The following is a 23,565-nucleotide window of genomic DNA, read 5'->3' on the forward strand; positions in this document are numbered from 1 at the left end:
TTTAAAGAACCTTTGACTGAATGATTCTTTGTGGAACCAAAAATGGTTCTTCTATGGCATCGCTGTGAACAATAAAACCGAATAAAGAAACATACTTTTCCAGAAGGGCCTTTTACATGTACCCCACAAATCTGAGTCCCATGTTTTAATTAATCTTTGTAATTTCTATTCAACTCTTACTGTCCAATATTATTTAATATCTACTGAGACTCACAAAATAAAATGCATTCAATTCAAATAAACGTATTATTACAGATTAAACCGGGCCTTGTTTCACAGAGTACTGTCATCAAACACTTTTATGATGACCTCCTCTTCCTCTCTTAAATCGAAAACCCCTGACTTAAGAAAATGCAGCTCTAGCACCTGTCTCCCCCCTCCCGGTATGAGTGGAGACTTTGGGACAGGAGCTGCGTTATCTTTCATGCAACGCTCATGATTGATGGTGCAATAGCAGCTCAAGGAAAACAAATCCACGGACACTTTTCAGCCTGTCGGCGGGACACAAACCAGGAGCAGCAACAGAAGGACACGAAATCACAGCGGAGCCCAGCAGCCGCTGACAGCCTATGATAAAGCGGCCTTCCTTAACTAAACTCGTAAAGCACGGGACAATAAAACTCAATCTTCTGTAAAATCCAATTAAGTCATTATCTGACTGATTGTATCTTTAATTGAAAACAGAAGTGACAGTAAATTTCTGTGATATATCAGGATCAATCGATACTGCTGTACAATCTGCTCTCCAGAAGTGATTTATAATGCCAAAGCCATATAGGTAACTCCACATTCTTCTCACTAAAACCACTGGGGGATGAAATTAAGAGTAAGTGCATTTAATAAAAAAACAAGATGGTCGGGTTATTGATGACAGCAGATGGGGCAGAATCGAATGAATGTTTTCAGGGTGCAGAGCAAAGAAAATACAAGTAATCTTCATATTGGGTTTAATATTGCGCTCCCCCCAGTCGAGCCTATGAAAGTCAGTCATCGATAACCGTTTTATTTCCACAGAACATAAGAGAATATAAACACACAGCAATCGCAAATTAGCTTTTGCATTGTTTTATAATGATAACAATAATACAAATATTTGTAACATGATGGTGTTGGTGAACACACCATAACACCACAATGGTTAGGTTAACACAAAACCAGCATCAGAAGAAGCCTTTAAAGTGTGTATTAGTAAATTATTAAATTAATCCAAAAACAGCCATCATAAAATGTATTTTTTGTTAGTAGTTTAAATACACAACATATTTTAAAAATGAATTTTAATTTAAAGCTAATCACGTGTCTTTTCAACCTCTTCAAACTGAAAAATACAAAAACATTTTAAGGATCTTGAAGATTCCAAAACACTGTTAAAATCAGATTTAGAATTTTAGATATTCAAATCTTAAAAAAAAAAAACAGCTCATTTCTATCAGATCTAGAAAGTGACATCATTAACAGTTAAACAGTCACGACAACATTCAGCAACCTAAACAGACAAAGTTTTGTGTCCCCTTCTCCTTTACCGATGACTATAGGACACTAGCTGTGCAAACACTATTAAAATCAAGGGCACAGCTCAACATTATACAAAGAAAGCTCAGAAGAGTGCTGCCTATTAGCTGGATCATGAGTAGGAACACAGTGGATGCAAATCATCAAAAGTTAAATGATGTCCTGTAGTGATGGCCATAAATAAACAAGCTGTTCGCTGTGAGATTGAAGCATAATTTAATAGTATCTACCTGCGCACGAACCCAACTGCCCCACCCTTCTCTGCAACAGAAGACTGTGGAGATTCCCGAGAACTCTGATATACTATTGCACCATGAAGGTCGTACGAAGGAAGTTATATGTTCCATATGAGCAATGACAGCAACATTGAGCTTCAAGTGAGTTCTGATTGGAGTGTATATGGTTTGATCTGTCTCACTTGTTTTGTCTTACAAAAAGAATTAAACCCATTAATCTTAATCAAACAGTTTGAAACATAGTGACGCTACATAGTAAACTAACTATATATAGTGCAAATCTGATCATCACAAGCTCATTTCTCTAACTAATGTCTAGGATAATTCTGAAGAAAAAAACACAAACACAATAATCAACTTGATCAGTACTTCCTACTAAATAACTAACAGTGTAGTACTATTTTGTCACTAGAATCAATGCAGCATAAAGCTAGGTTGTTGAAGGCTTTTATTTGGTCGCTCCCTCTATGATGGAGTCCACGGAAAAGTTTCCAGACTCTGAGCTGCTCTCACACTCCAGCTTGTTCTCATTGCTGGTCATTGAGCTGATTGTCATTGTGGTCAAACTGTGGTCAGCTTGTGCTCCATCAGAGAAAGCTGAAATCAGACGGGTTAGAACATTTCAACTAATAGTTGTAAAAAAGCATGTGCATGTGCTACCACAAAATCTGGTTAAAGCAATTTCTAAATGATTACATCTGACACCTACAATATTCATGCTTGCTGATTTCACATATTGGTAGGGTTTAAATAGAAAAAGTTCAAAAGTTTAGAGTCGCTTGATTCAAATGACAAGATCTTAAAAACCTTTTGATCTCAAGGCATATGTCTGAATGTCAATGATAAAATTGGGTGCTTTCAACACTGCTTAAAAACATCCCAGTGTGATACCTGCATTCCTGTTTCTGTTGCTCAATTTAGATCATTGGTATTACAAATGCCATGGGTTTAATTCCAAGGGAACACACATGGTAATAAAATATATATTAAATGCACTGTAAGTCGCTTCAGATAATAGCATCTGCCTAATACACAAATGTAAATGTAACCTTTTTTGCTAATTCTAGGCGTAATATGCACGACTTCCCCTGATTTCAGGTTATAAAAATATAAATGTATATACTGGTGCAGTATGTGTATTGAAAGTCGTTCTAAGTTGCACAAAAAAGGTTGTGCTGATTGACAAGAAAAAAGTGGGAAATTGTTAACACGAATCAATTGATTCTAAATTTTTTGACTATGTCACGACCTGCCGTTTGACTGTTGATGGAACACATCCATAAACTTGACCTGTGATTACTCTGCTAAGACACATGTGTAAAACGATGCATACACACATTCAAATCGCTGGTGTCCTTTTGAAACCTTGTATCTCACCATTGTACCATTGTACCATTATTATTAGTCACCCTTTATGTTCATCACTGGGTTTTGCAAAATATCCAACCAATAAAAAGTATTTAAAAGTGCTTGCCAACTTTGACAACACAGTATGTAATCAATCAAGCATATAGCATTAGTTCTGGCAGGTCATGCGAGATCACAACTTCTGTTTTAACATTCATTCAGCTAACAGCAGCGTATCGCGTTGCTCAGGAGCAAATTACCCTCCTCCATCCCCAGCTCCACCTCACATTTACAATCAGGACTCGATTTCTGTTTTTCCTTTTCCCAAGTCTCAATTACTGTACATAATGTGATACACTTAAATGTCATTTTACAATGCCACAAACAACATGGTTTGTGTTATTCTATTCAACACATTTTGTTGATTTTGTATAAAATAAATGAAAGGGACAACACATGTTGTGTTTACAACTTGTAATACAAGTAATACAACCATTTTTAGAGTGTGGCCACTGTACAGTAGTAATCGGATCAAGAGTTACCATTTGAAGTCCTTTAAAAAAACTGTAAACAAGCTGAATCTTGACAAGGAACAAAACTAAAGTGGAAGCATTTCTTATCTTGTGATTATCAGCTTATTCATTTAAACCACACAGCATCATCAATTAACCACAGGAACACTGCGGTCAGCTCTCAACATGACAACAAAGAAAACACAATAGACCTTTTTATGAATCTCACACTGCAGTAAGTTCTAGCTACTTTGGCAAACTCACTCAACCTGACCATACACGTATTGAGCGAGACAAGACTGCTGACCAAGCAAATGGCTATTGAGCAAACAGTAATGTGTTTACTCGGCTGAGTTTCTCCAACGTGTCATAGATAACTAAAGAATAGCACTGAATCTATGCTAAAAAGTACATCAGTCAGAGACTTTGTTTGACGTCAAATAAAACGATAAATTGAATTACTAGCTACGTTAATGTAAAACTGAAACAGTAGCGGCACAATCCATTACAGTTCCCTATAAACACGGATCACGGTTTGCGCATCGAACCAAGTCGCCACTCATCTCAATGTCCATGTGAAGCTAATACATTACAGTCTCTATGCAGAGTTACGAGCGTCGGGAGGGGGCAAGTCACACAAATCCTGTTCAGCTGCTTTCCTGACCTTCATAACCCGAGAAAAGGAACATAAAGACTGCGCCTCTCATCCCTTTTTTCCCATCTAGCTCTCCTCCTCTGCGCTGCTCTGGCGTGGAGGTAATTAAGGGGCGCTGGCGAAAAGGAGTAATTTTTCTCCTCATTAACTTCCTGATTGGTTTCAGGCTACAAAACTTTGCGCTCCGCCCGCAGTTTGTCACCAATTCCAAACTGGCCAATCGTTAATACAAATGTTTGTGTAGCTAAACTGCACTGGTGCTCCTGCGAGCGGCTGAGCGAGGAGGGGTTGGAATTAGGGGCAGTGTTAATTCTGAGGGAGTTCATCAGGGGGAAATCTATGGTGTAATGAAAGCAGAGATCTTGCGGGTGATTGGACGGGTCGTTCGCGGGATGGTAAATCACCTGTGGGGTTGTTCGGTGAGCGGACATGTTCTGCGTCGTGGCTTCATTGCCTTTGATTATCTTTGTATTACCACTTAATATAGACTTATGTTGGGTCACCTATAAACGCTGTGTAATGCAAACAATCAGGCTTTAAAAACATAGATGAGACTAAATACAAATTAAACGGGTAAGTGACTTGCTTTTACTTTTAATATAGAACATATCTGTGATATAGCATTAGTGTCATAAAGAAATCCCCTCAAAACACTTTACATATACCAAAGACATTTCCAACACAGATGTATTCATCAAAGTTGCCAAACGAGAAATTTCCTGTGTAAACTACACACTGGCACTGACACAAGAATTTAACAAAAATCACACGTGTCTGTCAAGTGTAAAACAGTACTGAAACAAGAGAGGATTTACTTCTCTCTAAGCCCCAAAAGAGCTTATTCTCCCATCTGAACTTCTGACCTATTCACCCTTGTTCGGCTGACTATCTTAGATTTCCAAACTATTAAACCGTCTTTGTGTGGTTTAACAAAAGGAAGCTTTTTTTAAAAGAGCATGAAAAGGGGAGGGGAAACATTGAAAGAAGGCTCAATCATTTCTGGCAGTTTGGAAGAAGTGAACAAAAGCCCAGATGTGAGAGAAGATGGTAATTCAGGCCTGATCTATTGTGGATAAGCTCTTTCCTTGCAACTCATATACTGCCAGCACTGGGCCATGAGGGTCCATAATGCCTTCACTTAGATAAACACACGCAGTTGCGCAGAGATAAAGCAAACCGGGCACACAGGCAAACGTACATGCTCGAACGTGCAAGTCTCTCTCCTACACTGAGATGAAAATCGAAAAATCCAAAGCAGTTTTTACTGTATCAATCTAACACAGAATGGTGTTGAATCCACAGCTACGTACGACACCGCTTCGGTGTGCTGGGAAGATGGACTTCCCCCCGTAGAAAGACATGCACGTCTCTCAATCATTAGAGTTGTGGCAGGACTTAATGGCGCAGAAAACACAGGTCTACAGCAGGAAGGCATCACCTCAAACAGATGCTGACTCTTCAGCCAGTGAAGAGCAAGAGAGACGGATGCTGTTCTCAGACTGGACCTCTTACTCATAATCACATTGGGACATGCAGTACGAAGCACTGGATGCTTGGTTTTTACTTCGCTGCAAATACACAAACGCGCAATGGTTGTTCTGCTAGGAAAATTCTATTTATAATCTATTTAAATTTCATAGCACTTTCAGATTTGTACTTTATTGCAATCAATGGAACAAATAAATATTACATCTTAAAAACCAGAGGTAATTTAGGAAAAATTGGGTTTGCTAGTAACTAAATGGGAAATTCCAGCATTATGGATGTGACATTTTCAAAACTTGAAATTAAGTTCTCAGATAATGTATATATTACCAATATATTGAATTATCTGTTTATATTTTACTAAACCCCTGTTGACAGTCCAGACATCGGAAAAATATCAGTCTAAACAAGTTTTCTTTTTAAAAGAGGTAAAAATGTATGTTATGGATGTGACAAAGCTTTTTTAAAAGACAACATATTTTGTAGGATTTTTATGAATTAAAATGTTTAAACCAAAGGCAATAATACCCAACAAATGGAGAAGCAATGGCTCTTCATAGACTATGAAATAGTTATTTTATTTTCATTTTCATCTGCCTATTTATGAGGAATGTGGACCATTAGGGATGAGACAATTCTGTTATGGATGTGACAACTCACTTTCCTAACCATGGAAAACTATGCTTCAAAAACAAACAAAAATCCTTTAAAAACTTTGAGAGACCTCACATGGGTATTTAAATATTGTCATCTGACCTCAGTATGGTGAAACCCTTTGGTAAAAAAAAATGTTTTTCATCTTAAAGTTGACGTTTCCATGGAATTGCCCAAATGCAACTAGTTTTTTTTGTTTTTTTTAAATCATCTAGAAACTGCAAGTGCACAATGCTTCAAAAACAACAACCCCAGTATTTTTCATAGAAATGCTAAATTCAGTATTTTCTTAATACTACGGCATTTGCAACATATTCTAATTTGCACCCATTCAATTCCATTTATTCTGAAAATAATACAAAAAAAACTACAAATGACGTAGAATATTGTGACATCCCTTCGTTCTCAACCAGTCCAAGCTCATCAGCAGCCGTTTCGCCACCGAATCGCATCAGAGATCATCAGCCACTTCAGTTCCCATTATTGGTCTCTTAGAGATCAGCATGAGTGGCCTGTAACGTCTGACAGGAGACATGGTGTCAGGGTCAGAGGCTAATTAAACACATAAGCACCTCCAGACCTATATTGTTTGCCAATCTGTCCCCAGTCTCAAAGTGTCTCCGAGAGAACTGACAGGCCCTCCTCTCTGCTAAATCATTGGCACTTCTGCCGCCGCCCCTGCAAATGACCCGTCCGTCTCCCTGCCTGCACGCCCATCCGTCGAAACATTATGGATATACTATAATGACCTGAGACACGGAATCGATGATTTGAGGGATTTTGTGTCATTATCTTTAAAGGAGAGAAAATAATTGTGAGCTCAGAATAAGTGATGCAGGCAATTGGTTAACATGGCGGTGTGCGAGTGTGTGGGGGAGAGACTAAAGCCTTCCCTGGGTGAAATAAGCATCTGAATAAATATATACATCTAAATGATTTGAAGTTAAGAGCTTCAATTAATTATGACCTTAAAGTAAACATTTTGCTGAATGAAGAAAATGAATTTTCACTGATAAACATGATTCATTAAAGCAGAAGTGTTTTGTTTGTTTATTTTCACAACCAGAAAATGTATTTCCTCTAAAACTAAACAATGTTTGCTTTATTCTATTCAATGTGCAAAACTGCACATTAAAGAAGCTCTTGACAGTAATCATGAAAACCCAGTCTCATTAATAGCACTTAATGCTCTATATTCCGCACAACTATATAAATTGAGATTTTCATCTTTTTGTAAAACAGACAGCGGTCTCTTGAGGAGTACAGTGTGCTAAAGAGAGCAGAACCCTTAGCTGCAGTCATTATCCATTTAATCTCCTCAGTGCCTCAGGCAAGCATTAATGGAAATGTTGTACAACACATTACAACAGTGCTTGAGCCTGGAGCAGGCAATTACACTGGTATTTAACCGATCCATAGAGAGAAAAGACAAGAGCGTTTAGCATCAGCACTGGAGAAGGGAAGACAGCATGACACGGAGGAGTTACTGACTGTGAGGTTAAATAACACTCCACACAGGGATTTTGCCTGCAGGCCACTGGTTCACTCTCTGATTTACTTGACTAAACGTCAGGCTTCAGCATTTCCTGGGAAAGTCTTTGGATTGGAAGCCCAACAATTTTGCTCCCATCAATAACTAAGGTGGGAATAAAAAGTTACTTTCCAATGAAAAGTGTTTAAGTTTTGGAAATTGATATACTAAATAAAAACATTGCATAAACATGTTTACAACTAAGTAAGCTTACAAAAAGTAACATGCATTAGCATCACATAAACAGGGTGTACAGTACATAATAGGAACACATCAATCCATAACCTACATATAATAGTGATAATGGTCAAACATATCTGACTGCACAGCATGTTCAATTAAGTGACAATGATTTGAATTAGAATTTCTTATTATGGTTTTTCTCATTTGTGGTCAAATATCTAGAGCGTTGTCGGAGCCTGTAGCCTGGTGGGCTACGCTCTGATATACTCCAGTGATGCTCCTGGAAACCTGACGTCAGGTCCTAGCTCGTGGTCATCCCCCCCACTCCTGTTCCCGTCCCTCTTTCACAAACGTTTCCTGTCATCCTTTCTACTATTCTGTCAGCAAAGCCATAAAAAGGCAAACAATAACTACAGAGTTGGGTGTTCAATAGCTGACATACAATTGGGGTGCTTCTCAATTCTTATTTGTGCATCCTCGTTTCCTTTCCTCGCGTCTTAGCTCCACCCCTTCAGGATGCGAGGGAAGGGAGCAAGGAAAAGACGAGAGGAGGAATTAAAAGAAGTGAAATGGCACATCCTTGCTCTCTCTAGCGTCACTTCAAAGCGTCGTCAATTAATGACAACTGTACACATTGAAAATATAAAAAATAAAGTTAAATACATACTTTAGGCAGATGTCATAATCCCCACTACAATGAAATAAGTTAAAAACATGCTTAAAAGTGGTCAGAAATTTATATAAGGTATGTCAAATATATGTTATACATAACATTACATTCATTCATTTGGCAGACGCTTTTATCCAAAGCGATTTACAAGGAGGAGAGCATATAAACATTTTGTCAACACGCTAAACAGTACCGTTAGTTTACAAGGCCATGCTATAGGAGGATTAAAGCTGGAGTAAGCAAAGGAGAGAATGAACAACAATAAAAACAAGTGTTTTAGACACAAGACAGACAGTTATTGGTTAGTCAAATAAATGCAGAACAGGTATGTTCTGAGCTGTTTTTTGAAACTTGTGAAGGATGCTGCAGTTTGGTTGGAGGCTGGTAGTTCATTCCACCAAAGGGGAACTGAATAAGTAAAGGTTTTTGCAAGCGATTTGGTGCCTCGCTGTGATGGAACAACCAGGCGTCGCTCATTTTCAGACCGAAGATGACAGGAAGAGATGTAGACCTGGAGCACTGAGTTAAGGTAGATGGGCGAATTTGCCATTATCGTTCTGAAGGCCAGTGTCAGAGATTTAAACTGAATGCAGGCGGCAACTGGCAGCCAGTGAAGTGAAATCAGGAGGGGTGTTACATGGGTTCTTTTTAGGCTGATTCTGGATCATTTGCATACATAAATATGAACTGTATTAATATATTAACTATATGAATATTAACTACTGTCTGAAATAGGTATACATTTACAATTATATAATGTATCACATTAATGCGTGTTTGAATATTATCTAAAGATGTGACGTTGTGCAGGGGGAGGAGAATTTATACGTGCGTCAGGTTTAGTCGATAAAACACTTCCGCAAAGGAAACACCTGTGTATCCTCGCTCATGACTCCCGGTGCAATTGGAGATTCGAGATGTCCTTAAAGATGGCTGAGCTCGATCAGTTTCCAGGTCACAGGATGGAGGACGGAGGACAGATGAGGCATATTAAGAAGAACCCATACAGTATTGTAATACCACGTAATTGTGACAAATGCCATTCACAATTTTACTGAAATCTGACATGCATTTTACACAATCGCTGTTTACTCAAGATTCACTATAAACATTTGAAAACAGATCATGTTTATTTTTCAGGGAAGTGGGCAAGGTTATTGGCTGAAGCCTATTATCTCTACATGGCCCAATATTGACCAGTTAATTGGTCTAGCTAAAATGAACTGAGATGTGCATACACAGATTCTCAGCATATGCCCCGACTATCTGACACACTTCAGTGATTTGAATGTGATGTCGCTCTGTCCTTGAGGTCAATCCCTGTATGCAGGAAAGAAATTCTGAATACCATTAAAAGGTTTCAATTATTTAATCCGAATTTCTCACAGATATCGAATCGGACATCGAATCAGGGTCTGAAATGAACACAAAAAAACAGATTCGCCAGAGGTCTGGTAATTGTAAAGTAAATTAGAATTATTTCTAGTTTATACAACCATAACTACTATATTTATATAACTATAGCCTGTCTGACTCTCCTTGATATTTGTGATGCTATCTATTCCAATTCAAAACTGTCAATACAAACTGTCTACTAACAAATCATTATCATCTCATCATGTTTTATTCTTTAATGGAAAATCTGTGTTATTTTTATCTGTTGTTTTTTGTTTTCAAAACACCATGTAGAAACAAATAGGTAAGGGTGTAGCGCTAACAACGGCTAATTGTAGTATTTGAAATACTTTACTGCCAGTTGTGTATTCATTTAAGTTGGCATCAGAAAAGTGTAATGATACACTAAAGTATAGTACCAGTCAGACATGCAAAGATAAGAGGTCTATTATCTTAGCATATAACTGACCAAGCAGAATCAGGTATTCCATAGAGCTGTGTAACAGTGCAGAATTATTTCTGTATTACAGCATCAAAATGAAAATATGAGGAACCTTTTTGTAGCACATTTCCAGAACAGGTGCAGTTTTAAAGAGAAGCTTATTTTGAGTGCCTCAATGACATGTGCTTTATATATCTGGGCAGTTGACAAATATACCGTACATGTAACAAATGTAGAAAACAAACTATTAACAATATATTATTTATATTATAAAACAGAATAAGAGAGATTTATCTTCATTGGGTTTTTTTCAAAATATTTGCTGTCACACCATAGGGCACATTTATGGTTTATTTCTCAACTACCCATACAGTACAAATGTATAGTACAATGTAAGTCGCTTTGGATAAAAGCGTCTGCAAATGCGTAAATGTAAATATATTAAAACAATGCAATATACAGTTTTTGTCCTGTAAAATATGTATCTATCCCAGTCAAAAATATACTAGTTGCCAAAATAACAACAGTAAGTTGTATTGTTTGTTAAAAAAAACCTCTCTTCTCAATTCACCTGCCACTTGAAAGTGTGGCAAAATGTAACATTCCACTATCTTTCCTTTAAAAACATCACTAAAATCTCTAAACTTAGTGCATGTAGCGTCTTATGAACTCTTGCCCTAAACTGTAATTCTAGCCAGGTTAGCGAAACTGTGTAACAAGCAACTAATGGGAGAAATGTAACAGCACTTAACCCCGAGGGCACAGGTTGTGCCGGAGTTCAGTACATGTTCCAAAAGGGATTAAAACAAACAGGACGGATTAAGTGTTAAAAAACACTCCGTGGCCTCTGTTAGATGAGACGTTACACCTCTTCCTGCTAAATTTCTACCTCTCAATTGTGTTTGAAGCTTGGAGAGAGAAGCATTATTTTCCTTTGTTATTCTGCAGTGAAGAATGAATGAATGAGCTCTTTGATTGCTCCTATGAGATTCTGTGTTTTCCCTGAACTTTTTACAAGGCGTCCGCCGCTATCACCACTACCACAAAAATTCCAATCCATCACCTGTTAAATTTGTGGTTTGTGAATGGCTTCAGACTGATCAATACATGTCAAATCACATTACGTTTGACGTGCACTTAAGTGTGGGTGCGACTGGCTGGTTAATAACCTGTTACGCTATAAAGCTATAATAAAGCTTTTCTGTATTCATATGCAATGCCTTACTGTGCATTAAAAAAAAACAGGTTTACCATGAACTTCATTATATTTTTTGTGCAGATGTAATACACTATTAGTACAATGTCTACAGCATTCTACAAAAGGAGGCGTTTTTCTGCTTTCCTGATTTTTCCATTTCCATCCTCTTCACGAGGGAAAAGCACTCTCTCCCAAACCGTAAAGTCGGCCCAGTCCGTGAGACAAAACTAACTATGAATACTCCAATAATAAACAACGACCAAAAGAAAAAACACAGCACGAGATAAAAAAGTAAAACCTATAGACTGTCTCGTATAACACTGAAATTCCAACATAACTCACAGCGGGCACATCATCTTACGGGCTGGGCGGCTGGCGCGGGTGAGCGGATGCGGGTGGCGGTATGGCTGCCCTGACGGGTGATGGAGTGCAGTGTCACCTCCGGCCCAGGCAATTTATGGCGGAGCGCTGCTGACGAGCTCCTAGCAGTAAAGAGCGCACAGGGGCGTATTTCACAGCGAGCTGAGTTTTATGAAGAACACTTCGACGCCCCGGCAGGCCGCCGCTCGTGACGGATGGAGAAAGACGCATGACAAGCTTCATCATTGTTTGTAAATCTTAACTTGTTCCCGCTCACTAACCCCAGAGGCAATTTTCCAGAGACAGCTGTGGGGGCCGCTCGGAAAGGACAGCGTCACACTGCTGAAGGTTATTTGGCCTCGTATTTGGCCAACTGATTACTCCGCCGCTAAAGAAAATAAACACACACGGCGCAGGCCATGGCGCAGACACAGATTATGCAGAGTATACAGAGGACACAGAGATCTAAAACAATGCTACATTGTCACGTGTCTTATGGGGAAGTTACTTTAGAGTATATTTGAGTGCTTGCCGTTTACTCTACAGTCTCTTTTTCCTCTTAAACAAAAGGATCTCATAACAGTTGTTTAAGTAGTAATACTTATCTGTCAAACCTAACAAAGTCCTCTATGGTTACTAGAGCACAACAATGCTGGGAACAAGATCCAGAGTACGGCAGGTCCAATTGAAACAATTGTGAATATGACACTATAGCAAAAAAAGTGAACTGCTCAGGTGTTTGACTGAAGGCGAGTACAAACCCTGTCTAAAGGATTTATCGGCAACCTAGCTTGCTGTCATCCAGTTGTCTTACAAATCTTATGAATCCAACCACTTTAATTGGAACAAACATGAACTTTGCACTATATTATACTTTACTAACCAAAAAGATCCTCTGCTTAATTTATCCTTGCCATTTTTTCAGAAGGTTAGGCAAAAAAAGGTTTGGCAAAAATTTGTGCTCCATACCCATACATAACATAATGCCTCAATGCTAAGGTATTCCGAGGGGTTATTAGTATGTTGCTAGGTCATTCTAGTTACTTGTTGGTCCATTTTAGGATGTTTTCGGTGTTTGCTAGATGGTTACTTAGCCAAAGTCAAAAATCTTCTTATATAAAATGTATACTAGTTTGACAGACGATCACTTAGATAGCACACCTGTCTTAAACAAGTTACACGCTTCGATGATTCAAAATTGTCTGTAGCAGGATGAAGCCACAGAAGCAGAAGGAAGAGTAAAACTTGAAATATGAGCAACAGTAACAGTGATGCTTGTCAAATCATCACATGACAATAGTCAGTATTTGGGTTTCCTATACAGTGAATACAAAGTGCACATAAACCCTTCTTTGCTGGCCTGCGTGTTTCTGTGTTTTGGAGATGGGACCACCCAGCTCGGAGTGTTTTGTGTTGTAATGGAACATAAAACCCCCTGCAACGACAGTGGGGGTGACAGGCACCCTCATGTTTGAACCACTGGAAATCAGCATGCAAAAATCATTTAGGTCCAGGGCAGGTGGCAGGGTTGTATAGGGGAATGGTGGATCACAGAAACGCAACAATCATACACAAGGTGAGCACTAAGATGTCCTTCAATACTCAAATTATTCTGCACTGCTTGTGTATACTTTGTGAACGATCTTAAACTGATAATATTACAAAACCAAACAACATGTGATGTCATATAAATTCAATGAAATTAAAGAAGAGTTTACATTTACTGATAACAAAACCTAGAAAATTATTTTATCATGTTTTGCTGTGCAAGCAGTCATAATTCAATCTTTCTAATTATTATACCATTTCAAAACTGTAGAGCTTTACACAATGGAAAGCACATTAAAAATGTCAACATCAAATTTATGATGTCTATGTTCTTAGATTTAGATTGCTGCGCTTAGCACACGGTCCTTGTCTTTTAAATCGGAAGTCACCAGAACAAATGACCCTCATAAACGTTTTACCTTTGAATTTGTTTATTTTTTATAAATTTTACAGCGCCCTTGACTATGAACCTCCCTCAGATGTTCTTGCTCACTGTTGATAATTTCTGGATAAAAGTTTATGGGCCTAGGAGAAAGAGTGTGTGTGTGTGTGGGGGGGGGGACTGACCTGCTGCTTTGGGCTCAGGGCAGGTACTGGGTGGGACACAGGCACCCTGACTCAGGTAAGGTGAATAGTAGGAGTGTGTGCGGTACTGGGGAGACACGTTATGGCTGGACAGGCGGCCGTCTCCAGCAGGCATCTGTGATGCAGAGGGATGTGATGCAGGTGGAGAAAGAAAACTGTTAATTAAACATATAATAGTGTTCTGATGATGATACTTTTTATCATATATTTTTTAATTGAATATGATGAAAGTTGCTGATGACATATTATGATACAAAAACGATGTTGTGTTGTTGTGGAGAAGAGAATTTTAAATCTTTAAAACTCTCTGGGTTACATGTACATGTTTGGGAGTCACAGATCTGAAAACAAAGCTGTCAAGCATAATTAAGTGAAAATGTGTCACAATTTAGTGCCCGGTTGAATGAAAACCCTTGAGCCCACTAAACACTTAGTATTTATAAAGACTTATGTTTCATTCATTCATTTTATTTAATTCATTCATTTTAATCATTTTATTTGTTTTTATTCTACAATGTATTTGACTCATTATACTGTCTCTGTCAGAACCTGATACAATGTCTATGGACATTAGGAGTTTGTCAACATTTTTGTTCCTAAATGTGTTTTTGAGTTCAGCTGCATTTATAAAACATTTGATTAAACTGAGTGTGTACACTTAGTACATGTGACACTATGAACCCCCAGTCTGAAAGAGAGGATAAATGGTCAATGTGGGTCATGGTTGACCCCTTACCAAGAGGCACCAATAGGTTTTTTCTTCTCTCTTTTTTTTAATAAACTGCAACAAACTGCCCTGGCAAGGTTTTTTCCTCTTGTGAGAACTTTAAAATAAGCTGTCTACTTGGCAGCACAGAGGCTTTAGGGTGTTTTCAATTTCGCTTTTATGGAATTTGATTTCTGTCAGCCAGTAATATGTCACCATTTACTGCCCACCCCATCAACTCCTGACAGTTTTATAAACTGTTATTTAAACAACATCAGCCTCTTGTATTGCCTATGACAAATATAATAGAAATCGAACTGTATTTTTGCAAGAGTGCCACACCAATACATACAAGAAATTTAAAACAAAACAAAAAATACTAATGGGGAATAAAACATTTTGGGAAAGTGCCACAACAAGAAAAAGACAAACACCAAATATCAGTTCGCAATGCTGCAAGCATGCATTTCCATGTACATTAGGAAAAGCTGTTTTGAAAATGTGTTTCGAAAAAGCGCATCTGGCAGGTTCCTTTCCCCAAAATGCCCTAAAAATAAAACCCATGGTCTTGCCCATTGTGCCATGCAACAACAACATGCATTTTCTACCCCCCTCTAAATGTTCCATAAACATAAATAAACAAAATAAGTGAAATGAAATTCATGCAACATTCAACATCATTTTCTATGATTCCGATCTTTATCTCAGGTATGAACATTTCGGGCAAAAATTTGGAAACACTGCAGTGCCTGCATAGTGCAGCTGACAGTTACCCGAAATTGCACTAGTTTAAGAGTCCATTTATGAATGCAAATTAATGCAAACTGTTCACAAATATGAACAATCTTGGTCTAATGAAAAAACTTCTTAGCATTGTGCCCCCTCAGCATTGTTAGATGTGGAGCAGCCTTATTAATAAGGGCTGGCTGGGCTCCCTTACCTCCCTGAGTGAGCTGTTATCTGGCACCATCAGCTGTCTGGATCCTCTACGCCACCCTCATCTTTTCATTCTCCACCTGCAGTGCAGCGGAGCTCCACTCGCTAGAGGTGGGAGAGGGCGGGAGATGGACACGCTGAGATAACGGAACATCACCTCACCTTATTACCTCTTGATCAAACTAACCCTAATAGAAGTGAAGGAGCTGTATTGGAAAGCTCAGACTGTTCTGCACCTTCCAGTGTTGGGAGTAACTACAGTGTTCGTGAATTGGTATGAACATTAGCACTGCAAATGTCATGAGTTTGATACTCAAGAAACACACATACTGACAAAATAACTTGCACTGTAAGTCACTGTTTATAAAAATGTCTGCCAAATGCATGAATGTTATAAGGGATAGACTCACAGGGACCGTTCACCCACCAATGAAAATTCTGACATCATTTACTCACGCTCTTGTCATTTCAAACCAGTATGAGTTTCTTCTGCAAAACACACAAGATATTTAGAAGAATGCTTGTAACCAAACAGTTCTTGGCCACCATTGACTATCATAGTAGGAAAAATGACGATGGTAGTAAAAATGCCCCAGAACTGTTTGCTTTTCTACATTCTTCAAAATACCTTCTTTTTTGTTCATCAGAACAAAGATATTTATACAGATTTGGAACAACTTGAGGGCGAGTAAATGAAGACAGAATTTTCATTTTGGGTGAACTGTTCCTTTAAGTAGTTTTCACCAACATGCCTTGCATTTTTTTGTGTGCATTTGTGCATTTTGAGACAAAACAATGACACTGATGGCACAGATGTTTAAGATGTGTCATTGCAGTCTGTTTTAGTTTAGACACATCTAACATTTATTTTCGTCTAGGATTAGTCTTTAACCCTGTCCGGTAAACCACCCCTGAGAGTTTCATTTTAATTCTGTTTCAATTTGAGCACACAGTGATTATTAGCGTTAACCCAGTCTGTCTTGACAGTGGCTCTTCATTGTAGACACTGTCTAAATCAGCCCATGCTGCACATACAGTACAGTATATGAAGATCTCTGTTTGAAGATATCAAATTGGACAGCATGAAATTGAGGGCATCCTCAAAGTCATGGCCCGTTCAACTTTGATATACCATCATGGCATTGCAACAGTTTTACAGTACAAGTCCTTATTAATCAGCTTGAGCCCACTGACATAAGACAGAATCTTCATACCATGACCTAATATGACTTTAATATGGAGATCAGCCTGCATATATGCACACTGATTTATATTGTAAAGTATCCCCATTGTATCAAATCTGATCTACTCAAGCGTGAAGGAAATTAAATCTATATTTCTCCAGGGACTTCATGAGCGTTATATACAAACACACACACACACACACACACACACACACACACACACACACACACACACACACACACACACACACGCACACACACACACACACACACACACACGCGCACGCGAGTCGTTGATGGGACCATATTTCAGGATATTTGTGCACTTGGATCCCTGATGGCAACCAGGGTCACCGCCTCCATCTCTTCACTGTGTCCCAGGGTCTGAATTGCAAAGGTTAATGATATTGCTTATATCAAGATACAGCTTTACTGTTTAAACAAAGCTCTGTTGAAGGGGGGACTTTAATTCTGATCTCAGATTGCCTCTTTCACCATTTGAAAGATGAATCAAGGCCACGTATTTTGTTTGCTGTGCACTTTAAAAAATAAAAGGCACTTCACGATGCCAGAGGAACCTTTTTTGACTAAATGGTTCTTTGTGGTAAAAAAATGGTTCTTCTATGGTATCGCTGTGAAGAACCTTTTAAGCACCCTTATTTTTAAGAATGTAAATCTGATTACAAAATGTTTTTTTTTCTAATTTCTTATCCTACTTTTTTTTTTAATTACATGTATACTGTACATACAGTATGTACTGCATATAGTGGATATAGGGATCAAGAGCTTAAAACCATGTTGAATTTCTGAATATAAACACAAATTTCAAAAATTATAAATCATTTAAAAAAATCTGTAAAATGAATACCAAATACTTCGCCATTGACATTATCTTTATACAGTATATAAATAATAAAACTTATTTTAAGTTTTTTTGGCTTTTAAAGAAATATCAAGAAGCCCAGTCCTTCCTTCTCCGATCATTATGGGAAACATGGATGATCAGGTTTTACATCTTATCTTGGGAGTTAATGCTTGTCACAAAGGCAAAAGGTCCTTTTATTCACTTACAATTTAAAATTGAACTTTTTACTCAAATCGTTAAGCTGATTCTACACTTTTTATAACTTGTAATAAAAAATTATACCACTTTGGAATTTATGTATAGACATTATACACAAACACATGCAACAATATCTGTTAGACTGAAATTAAATGTTTGCTACAACGTTAACTTATTTTTCGTCGTTCAGATAAATTCAAGTTTTTTACTTCATATTTACTGTCCAACTTTGAAACTTTATTTTGCCTAAGCTAAAAAAAACTGCTGCTAAAAAACGAAGCAATGTTTAATCGAACTTGTCTATATCTATGTGTTTTATTTGCTAAATCTTTCCTCTGGGAATCTTGGGATAGATGTACAGTGTGGATAAGGGTTAGAGAACCTCCAATGACAGAATTAGTTGCAGTTCTGGCTGGGGGGAGCAGGGAAATGTAAACAGCAAGAGGTAGCGTGGCATGAAAGCTCCACACCTTCCTGCTGTGTTCAGCCAGTGGCTTGGAACGATGGCACAGGTATTATCACTATACACTGAGAACAGAAGCTCCCCACGGCCTGCCAACTTCAACAGACCAGCCGGGTCCAATGACAGCAGCCCCTATCAACACGGCAGCAACACACTTAATCACCTTATTAACGCGGCCTGAGCGACACGGGATGCAGAGTGGATGAGTGCTGAGCTGTGTGCCGCATGCTGGCGTTCACACGGATGTTTTCTATCGTGCTTGTGTGGGGTAATGTAGGTTTAAAGATTTGACCAGAGGAGGCTGTGTTTTGGGTCAATGCATTCACTCAAAATAAATCTTCTTTTTGAGTATTTGTTTCTGAATGGTGTCATTCACTGAGATTATACTCAACGTTATCAACGGCTCCTGTTATCTTGTTACAAAGTTAACAAGTAGAAACATTATACATCTTCTCTTGTTTATGGACACTAACTTTATGATTAAAATGATTACTTTTTATGAGTAAAGAAAGATTGAATTTTACTAAATAAATATACAGCCGTGGAAAACATAACATAAAAAAAACATTTCAAAAGTCAAAAACATTTTTCTGAATTTACTATTAATAAGTATGTGTATAGGTACAATTATCAAATCACTTTTATTTTCACATCACCAACAGCACGTGTGCCGTGGTGAGTGAAAATCTTTTATTATTTTTCAAATGATTATTTATTATATATTAAAATTATAATATATAATTATTATTATTTTTGTTTCATTCTGTGAACTGCTAGCAACATTTCTCCCAAATCTCAAATAAAAATATTGTTTCTATTTGCATTTATTTGCAGAAAATGAAAACTGGAAACAGGTCAAAATAACAGGAAAGATCCTCTGTATTTTTACAGACCTCAAATACTGCAAAGAAAACAAATTCATATTCACTTTTAAGCAAGACAACAGTAATGTCATTCTGTCCTTCTTTCACATTGCTGTTGGATGACTTTGTCACTTCTGAGGTTTGATTTTGTTGAACTCCAACAGAGACTGGAATGACCCCAGTACATTTAGAAATGCTTATTTGAAATGAAAATTTGGAATGATCACTTAATTTTTTCCCAGGCTGTATTTTTTTAAAGTTTTGATAAAAACATCATAAAAAAGTTTTTGATATAATAAAATATTCTTCTTGCTACTATAATTTTTTGGCAATGAGGTTTTCATATACTGGTTTGATTCAACATTCTGATGACACATGTTGTTACTGTATTAACAGTATTATTATATTATTATACATATGTATAACATATTAGCTGTCCCTTTCATTGTTAGCCTAAACATTTTAACCAACAAATTAGTAAATTCGCCAAAACATGAATAAACAAATACTCAGGTGGGGGCTATGTAGATATGCATGGACATTTTAATTCTGCATTAGTATATGCAGCTTTGAGTTGAATTCTGCATGAACAAATTCTGCATGAGTCTGTTTATAACAGATGAATTTATAGCCTGTAAGAGCAGCTCAAACTGTCTGCACCTGACATGTAAAGGCACATTTACAGTACCTGGTATTGCTGGTAGTTGTACAGATTGCTGTAGTAGGAGGAGTAGCGTGTGGGCTGGTAGAGGTTGTAATAGGATGCATCAACCATTAAGTCAGATGTGCCCTCAGTGTGCCCTCTGCTGGTCGCTGCAGGACTCAGAGACAGCATAGAACGGCCCCCTAAAACATCGAAAACATGAATGCTCTGTTCTTTGAAAGAGCTCTTGACTTGAGCACATGCTCTTGAATTGAGCACAATTTTTTTGAAATAATACAATGTAATATAGATCAATATTATAAAAGAGTCATTCAATCTTTCAACAGTTCATATACATTTTCCTATTTCATGTCAACAAAGCCAATGTTTTCCAAAAGTTTTCAAACAAAATGTTTCACTTTTTTTTAATCTGCATAGGATACACATGTTCACAAATCATCCACAAAAATACCCCTGACTGTCAATGACAAGTTTTGTTATTTTCCTAGATGACTCAGGATGATGTCCTCATTGTCACTTATCTCTGATGAAAAATTCTGAATACCAGTAACTCCTGCCTCATCTGTCAGCAGCTGAAGAGGCTACTGAGAATAGTCACAGACCATAGGCAGCCTTGACCTGTTTGGTATTCAACTCCTTTGCATGGTCCCTATCGGAGCCCAGGGAACAGGATGTCTCTCCCGCTCATCGAACCCAGCGGCCCTGCACGAACAGGCATCAAAAGATGTCTTGATCTGGCAAGTCCCAATCGCCAACAACAACGAAAGGCACAGTGTGCATGTTTTGTGCCTGACTGTATTGTGTTTTGAGGGGGCTGGCAGAATGGAAAATCATGGGATAGGTACAAGATGTTCGTTCACAGAGACTGTCATGAATAGTTCAGGGGGTCAAGAACATTTTTTCCCATGAATAGTTTAACAAAAAATCTTATTTTTGAAACCCTCCCACAAAGCAAAGGTCAAATCATGCCTTCTTTTAATTAAACGAGGTGTTAACTGATTGAATGGGAGATTTTGATGTTCAAGGATTAAACAAGATCTTGTTTATTTCACGGTACTACTGATGAAGCATCTTAATTGGTTTTGCATGCTAAGTACTCCTCAAAAACAAAATGAAACTCTGTACAAAGATGCATATCAATAAATATAAATCTTACCTCTATCGCAGGGCATTTTGTCACACTTTATGGTATTACAAGCAATCACAGTCGCACCAAAAAATAACATATACCTTCATAATATAGTTGAGCTTTGCCAAATATACTGTATGCCAGTGTGATTATATTGTCTTTCAATGGTTACCAAAAGCTATTACAAATCTATGATGATTCTGTAATTATTTTAAAAGAAAAAAAAGACCGTTTTGAATTAGGAGTTTGAACCCAACATTGATAACCACTGATAATAAAAATGGCCTTTTATCTAACCAGGCTTCTCAGTCAAAACCAGGGCTGACATAAAATTAGTCACAGTATCAGATTTTTACTACACGCTTATTATGGCTAAAATTATTCACAATATCAATACTATTGCAATGCCTATTGAAATTAAATAAATAAATTATGCTATCAGTTCAATTTATCTTACATTGGCCAAAAAAAAAAAGAGAGAACCAAATTTATCACACATTTATTGTGATTCTTAAGACAAAATGTTATACAGATGCACAGAATTATTTACGATATTATCATATGTGTAGTGCTGTATTTACACAATATCAGTAATCATGGTTATTAATATCATGGTCATTGTCAATACCAGAATACTGTAAACCCCGATTTAACATCTTAGTATAACTGAGATGTAGACCTTGACTGTTTAAAAGTTCATTTTCCTTGACTGTTTAAAAGTCTTTTTTTTATTGTGTTAGCATGTGCTTTATTGTGTTATTAAGTTATCTTTGTTATTATTACTTAATCAAAACAACCCAACTGCAGTTTGAATAATATTATAGCCTAACTATTCATATCTTACAACAATTTAGGTTCAGCTTTTAAAATCTATTGATTATCAAAAACAACTTACTAAAATAAACATTAGACGATAAGATCATTAACTTACTGATGCAGAGCGACGTAAATATGGTATAAAATGCAATGCACAGTCAAAATGATAAATTACTCTAATCCTAAATATACAATTGAACGGTTACAGTATGTGCTGTAAACCAAAGGTTCTAGAGTCAACTTATTTTTCCTCACCTGGGACAGTGGGGGAGGAGGGAGCACTGCTCATGGTGGGTGATGGAGCTCTTGGGCCCACAGTAAACACGTAGTCAACTCCTGACTCGTTCTTCACCACTGGGTCAGAAACGGACAGGTTGACCGGACTGCAGAAGCCCATCTCTTCCTCCTGGGCCTGCTGCCTGCGTAAAGCCACCTAACGAAACAAACGCAGGGTGATCTCAAGGCCTTAAACCGCACAAACCAGTGGACAACTTAGCTCATATGCCCTAAAAGTAACACAAGACTGAGGCGTTTATAAACAACTTACAATCCTAGAAACAAGTGTTCGAACAAAATTAAAGACAGATTTAGAGTCGTCTGGTTTGGTCGGTTTCATTTGTGAAAATCTTCGCGCCAAACTGCAGCTAGCGGAAACAGTCGCAGATTCAGCACGGTTTAACATTGTAACTACCAAACGTGTTTAATACTAGAAATATTTGACTCAATAATTATATTGTTACAACAATCCAATTATTTGTAAACTCCATTACGACAGCAAAACATGGGTGGTGGCCGTCAGGGGGTGCATACGTCACGTAACACGGAGCAGATTTAAGTTAATAAAACAACCAAATAACAACACACAACAACATGTACAAAGATACAACAAAGTGACCCAAAAAATGTACAAACAACTTTAAGCCCTAGTTAAATGCATAATGTGACCATGTATAGACTTTCACGTGTTCAGCGTGGATAGTTAGTTGTGTGTACCTGGGCAGCCATGACCCGCTGTCTTTCAGCGATAAGTCTGCACTTCTGACATTGGCAGTCCCTCCAGTTACAGAAGCGCTTGTGTCCCTTCAGCGGCGACACGTAGCCGTGGTTCCTGCAGCGCGAGCATTTGGGCATGCGGGACACTTTCCTGACTGGCATCGAACCGATGCTCTGCTCTTCCTCACTCATCCTGACAGATGATGATCTTCTTCGTTGGATGGCAGTGTAGCTTCTGTTTAGAGCGTGTCAGGCCAGATGATTATAAGCCGTGTGTGATGTGAGGGAGAGGTTTGATACAAGGTTACTGTAGATACTTGGCAGGCACAGGTTTGGCGTGAGGGACATTCCGGCGCGCGTGGGAGTTCAGTCTCCACAGACATCAACTTACTCCTAATTATCTCCTAATATCATGTTAAAACTTCTGGGTGCAAC

General features: G+C 37.9%; 1 protein-coding gene across 1 annotated transcript; it reads right to left on the reverse strand.

Annotated features, from left to right (window-relative positions):
- Positions 1-1,813: 1,813 nt before the first annotated feature.
- On the reverse strand, positions 1,814-23,322 carry dmrt1 (doublesex and mab-3 related transcription factor 1). The gene is made up of 5 exons (XM_057327545.1): positions 23,131-23,322; positions 22,393-22,570; positions 20,217-20,374; positions 14,296-14,428; positions 1,814-2,345 (listed from the first exon to the last, which is right to left on the reverse strand). The coding sequence occupies exons 1-5, from the start codon at positions 23,320-23,322 to the stop codon at positions 2,197-2,199; spliced, it is 810 nt and encodes a 269-aa protein (XP_057183528.1). The 3' UTR covers positions 1,814-2,196.
- Between the last annotated feature and the right edge of the window lie 243 nt (positions 23,323-23,565).

This window comes from Triplophysa rosa, linkage group LG2, assembly GCF_024868665.1.
Source record: "Triplophysa rosa linkage group LG2, Trosa_1v2, whole genome shotgun sequence".
Classification (NCBI taxonomy): Eukaryota; Metazoa; Chordata; class Actinopteri; order Cypriniformes; family Nemacheilidae; genus Triplophysa; species Triplophysa rosa.

Coding starts and splice junctions, on each gene's coding strand:
- dmrt1 (XM_057327545.1), bottom strand. CDS start 23,322: ATGAGTGAGGAAGAGCAGAGCATCGGTTCGATGCCAGTCAGGAAAGTG. Junction 22,571..23,130: donor AGCGGGTCATGGCTGCCCAG/GTACACACAACT, acceptor TTGTTTCGTTAG/GTGGCTTTACGCAGGCAGCA. Junction 2,346..14,295: donor CCCTGAGCCCAAAGCAGCAG/GTCAGTCCCCCC, acceptor GTCTGATTTCAG/CTTTCTCTGATGGAGCACAA.